The 4,697-nt window shown below is 58.3% G+C and overlaps 1 protein-coding gene across 1 annotated transcript in view; it reads right to left on the reverse strand.

Moving 5' to 3' along the window:
* Positions 1-2,782: 2,782 nt before the first annotated feature.
* Positions 2,783-4,697, reverse strand: part of zdhhc1 (zinc finger DHHC-type containing 1) — a 25,685-nt gene continuing 23,770 nt past the window's right edge. The window contains 4 exon segments of the mRNA XM_072379775.1: positions 2,783-3,808; positions 3,810-4,005; positions 4,074-4,140; positions 4,228-4,342. Coding sequence (XP_072235876.1) covers positions 3,517-3,808; positions 3,810-4,005; positions 4,074-4,140; positions 4,228-4,342 — 670 coding nt within the window. The 3' untranslated portion in view covers positions 2,783-3,516.

Genomic DNA, 4,697 nt, shown 5'->3' on the forward strand with positions numbered 1-4,697 from the left:
CCCTGATGGGTTCTTACAGGCACCCTGATGGGTTCTTACAGACTCCCTGATGGGTTCTTACAGACTTCCTGATGGGTTCTTACAGAGGCCCTGATGGGTTCTTACAGGCACCCTGATGGGTTCTTACAGAGGCCCTGATGGGTTCTTACAGACTCCCTGATGGGTTCTTACAGAGGCCCTGATGGGTTCTTACAGACTCCCTGATGGGTTCTTACAGACTCCCTGATGGGTTCTTACAGACGCCCTGATGGGTTCTTACAGAGGCCCTGATGGGTTCTTACAGAGGCCCTGATGGGTTCTTACAGAGGCCCTGATGGGTTCTTACAGACTCCCTGATGGGTTCTTACAGACGCCCTGATGGGTTCTTACAGAGGCCCTGATGGGTTCTTACAGACGCCCTGATGGGTTCTTACAGAGGGCCTGATGGGTTCTTACAGACTCCCTGATGGGTTCTTACAGACTCCCTGATGGGTTCTTACAGGCACCCTGATGGGTTCTTACAGAGGCCCTGATGGGTTCTTACAGACTCCCTGATGGGTTCTTACAGAGGCCCTGATGGGTTCTTACAGACTCCCTGATGGGTTCTTACAGACTCCCTGATGGGTTCTTACAGGTGATGATGGGTTCTTACAGAGGCCCTGATGGGTTCTTACAGACGCCCTGATGGGTTCTTACAGAGGGCCTGATGGGTTCTTACAGACGTCCTGATGGGTTCTTACAGACTCCCTGATGGGTTCTTACAGAGGGCCTGATGGGTTCTTACAGGCACCCTGATGGGTTCTTACAGACTCCCTGATGGGTTCTTACAGAGGCCCTGATGGGTTCTTACAGGCACCCTGATGGGTTCTTACAGACTCCCTGATGGGTTCTTACAGAGGCCCTGATGGGTTCTTACAGGTGATGATGGTGAAACCTTCATCTGAAACCTCCTTTAATACAAAAACTCTTTCAACCGGTCAAAAGAAGACGTTTAACGTGTTGTTTGGTGTCAGAAGTCATGCCACAGATTACAGACTGGGTTCTGCACAGGTTCTGGAACCAAGTCCTGCTGAATCCTGAGACTGACCAGGTTCTGATCAGAGTGTGGATCAGAACATGAACCCGCCTCAGTACCAGAACATGGACCCGCCTCAGTACCAGAACATGGACCCGCCTCAGTACCAGAACATGGACCCGCCTCAGTACCAGAACATGAACCCGCCTCAGTACCAGAACATGGACCCGCCTCAGTACCAGAACATGGACCGGGACATAAACACAACAAATCAATCATTTTTCATCATTTATTGATCAAATCAGCTGACAGGTGAGTAAACATGAAGCAGTTCAACACTGAGTGAAGTCTTCAGATGAAGAATCTGAACATCTGTTTCCTCCTGCCGCCATCGCCTCGCTCTGAGACCTCCTGCCGCCATCGCCTCGCTCTGAGACCTCCTGCCGCCATCGCCTCGCTCTGAGACCTCCTGCCGCCATCACCTCGCTCTGAGACCTCCTGCCGCCATCGCCTCGCTCTCAGACCTCCTGCCGCCATCGCCTCGCTCTCAGACCTCCTGCCGCCATCGCCTCGCTCTCAGACCTCCTGCCGCCATCGCCTCGCTGTGAGACCTCCTGCCGCCATCGCCTCGCTCTGAGGCCTCCTGCCGCCATCGCCTCGCTCTGAGGCCTCCTGCCGCCATCGCCTCGCTGTGAGACCTCCTGCCGCCATCACCTCGCTGTGAGACCTCCTGCCGCCATCACCTCGCTCTGAGACCTCCTGCCGCCATCGCCTCGCTCTCAGACCTCCTGCCGCCATCGCCTCGCTGTGAGACCTCCTGCCGCCATCGCCTCGCTCTCAGACCTCCTGCCGCCATCGCCTCGCTCTGAGACCTCCTGCCGCCATCGCCTCGCTCTGAGACCTCCTGCCGCCATCGCCTCGCTCTCAGACCTCCTGCCGCCATCGCCTCGCTCTCAGACCTCCTGCCGCCATCGCCTCGCTCTCAGACCTCCTGCCGCCATCGCCTCGCTCTGAGACCTCCTGCCGCCATCGCCTCGCTCTCAGACCTCCTGCCGCCATCGCCTCGCTGTGAGACCTCCTGCCGCCATCGCCTCGCTGTGAGACCTCCTGCCGCCATCGCCTCGCTCTGAGACCTCCTGCCGCCATCGCCTCGCTGTGAGACCTCCTGCCGCCATCGCCTCGCTCTGAGGCCTCCTGCCGCCATCGCCTCGCTCTCAGACCTCCTGCCGCCATCACCTCGCTGTGAGACCTCCTGCCGCCATCGCCTCGCTGTGAGTCCTCCTGCCGCCATCGCCTCGCTCTGAGACCTCCTGCCGCCATCGCCTCGCTCTCAGACCTCCTGCCGCCATCACCTCGCTGTGAGTCCTCCTGCCGCCATCGCCTCGCTCTGAGACCTCCTGCCGCCATCACCTCGCTCTGAGACCTCCTGCCGCCATCGCCTCGCTGTGAGACCTCCTGCCGCCATCACCTCGCTCTCAGACCTCCTGCCGCCATCGCCTCGCTCTCAGACCTCCTGCCGCCATCGCCTCGCTCTGAGACCTCCTGCCGCCATCGCCTCGCTCTGAGACCTCCTGCCGCCATCGCCTCGCTCTCAGACCTCCTGCCGCCATCACCTCGCTCTGAGACCTCCTGCCGCCATCGCCTCGCTCTGAGACCTCCTGCCGCCATCGCCTCGCTCTCAGACCTCCTGCCGCCATCGCCTCGCTCTGAGACCTCCTGCCGCCATCGCCTCGCTCTGAGACCTCCTGCCGCCATCGCCTCGCTCTCAGACCTCCTGCCGCCATCGCCTCGCTCTGAGACCTCCTGCCGCCATCGCCTCGCTCTCAGACCTCCTGCCGCCATCGCCTCGCTCTCAGACCTCCTGCCGCCATCGCCTCGCTCTCAGACCTCCTGCCGCCATCGCCTCGCTCTGAGACCTCCTGCCGCCATCACCTGGCTGTGAGACTCTGAGTGGGAGAAGACGATGGTTTGAGACGTCAGGAGGTGAGACGATGTGTGAAACTGCTGTTCCACTGATCTCAGGTCAGCATGAAGCTGCAGGTGTTTGGAAAGGCGAATCTCCACCTGTCGTACGTTACATCAGAGGAACGACATCAGTGCTGAACGGCTCCATGAACAGAACGCCACCTTGTGGGCGGGGTGCATAAACAACAGGCAGCTCGTCTGTAATTGGCTTAAAAAAACAACAAAATAAAAAAATCCAACCAAGCGAAACATCGATGAACAGACCCCGACTGATCGATTGATCACTCATCCTGTTCTGAGAGTAAAATGCATGCTGGGAGTTTAGTCTCTGATGATGTCACAGCTTCAGCTCTCCGCCCCGCCCTTCTGGTTTTAGGTTACCATGGAGACCAGGAAACGGAGCAGGGGAAACGGATCCTCTGTGATGAGGATGGTGTCCATGATGTCTCCATGGTAACAGACAAGCTCTGCTCCAGGAAGTCAGTTTGGCCTTCAAATTAAAAGACTAAACAGCATAAAGTTGCCGTGTGAGCATGTGATGAAGAGCTTTTCTCAGGTTACTGCTCCATCCAGGACGCTGCAGCCGAGCCCAGCGATGTTCGGGATACTGGCCTGGACCCGAGTCCGGGCCTGGAGCCGGTCTGCTTCCGGCCCAGGGAGAGCCCATCGTCCTGGGGGTGGCGGGCGTCTCCGCTCGTCCGACTGACGAACACGGAGGGAAGCTGAGAGGACGCCATCTCGAACCTCAGCTCTGCCACGCTCTTATGAGCTCTGAAAGAGGACGCCTTCCTCTTAGTCCGGGGGTGGGGGGGAGGGGAGGGGGAATCTGGAGCCGTCCCCAGCAGAGGCAGCAGAGGAGCCCAGCTTCGCCAGCGCCACCGGGATCTCCTCCAGAGACTCGGCGGAGTCTGAGTGGTACTCAGCAGGGGGGGCGGCGGCCTGCACAGGGCCGAAGGTGGGGGTCAGGGGGGGGAGGGAGGCCCTCAGAGGGAATGCTGGGAAGGGCAGTCGCTGCACCTGGGACACAGTGGACACACCGCTGGGCTCTGCGGGGAAACATCACAACAGTCAGGACAACATGAGATCAACACCCCCCCCTCTGTTCCAGGTGTACCTGTCGGGGCTGCAGTCACATGTTTCTCTCTGGTCACCTGTGCTCGCCGTCCCTTCTTCTTCTTCTTCTGGGGACAAATGCAGTGGGGGGGCACACAGTCCAATCAGACAGCTTCATGTAAAGCCCTGATGACATCACAGTCACCTGTGTTTACCTGTGTGTGTCGATGTGTGTGTGCTGCTGCTTTGTGCTCGGCGGAGGTGGGGGGCGGACCCTCGTCACACATCACAGGACTGGACACACTCCTCACCGTGCCGTTGGCCAGGAACCTGAAACACACGCATGGAGGATCAGCCGTGAAAGAGTCTGATTGGCTGGTTGACGGCAGGTGCTCCAATGAAACTGACTGTTTTTAATTCGATTTCTGCTGTTGAGCGAGTGAGTGAAACCTGTTCTCAGGCCTCAGAAGGGCCTTTAGAAATCAATCAGAGTAAAGTTTAAGCTTCTTCTAACGCTGAGCAGTCCAAGTTCTGCGTCCAGGGAACGCGTCGCTCTGCAGTTCAGCTCCATGCCACTAGGGGGTGTGGTTGTGTGGTTTCAGGTTATAGCCGAATCCTTACTTTTCCTTCCGATAACAGTTAACAGCAGTAACCAACGGCAACCGAGGTGGAGCAGCTGTATCTG

This window comes from Leuresthes tenuis, unplaced genomic scaffold, assembly GCF_036924035.1.
Source record: "Leuresthes tenuis unplaced genomic scaffold, fLeuTen1.0.hap1 SCAF_2, whole genome shotgun sequence".
Classification (NCBI taxonomy): domain Eukaryota; kingdom Metazoa; phylum Chordata; class Actinopteri; order Atheriniformes; family Atherinopsidae; genus Leuresthes; species Leuresthes tenuis.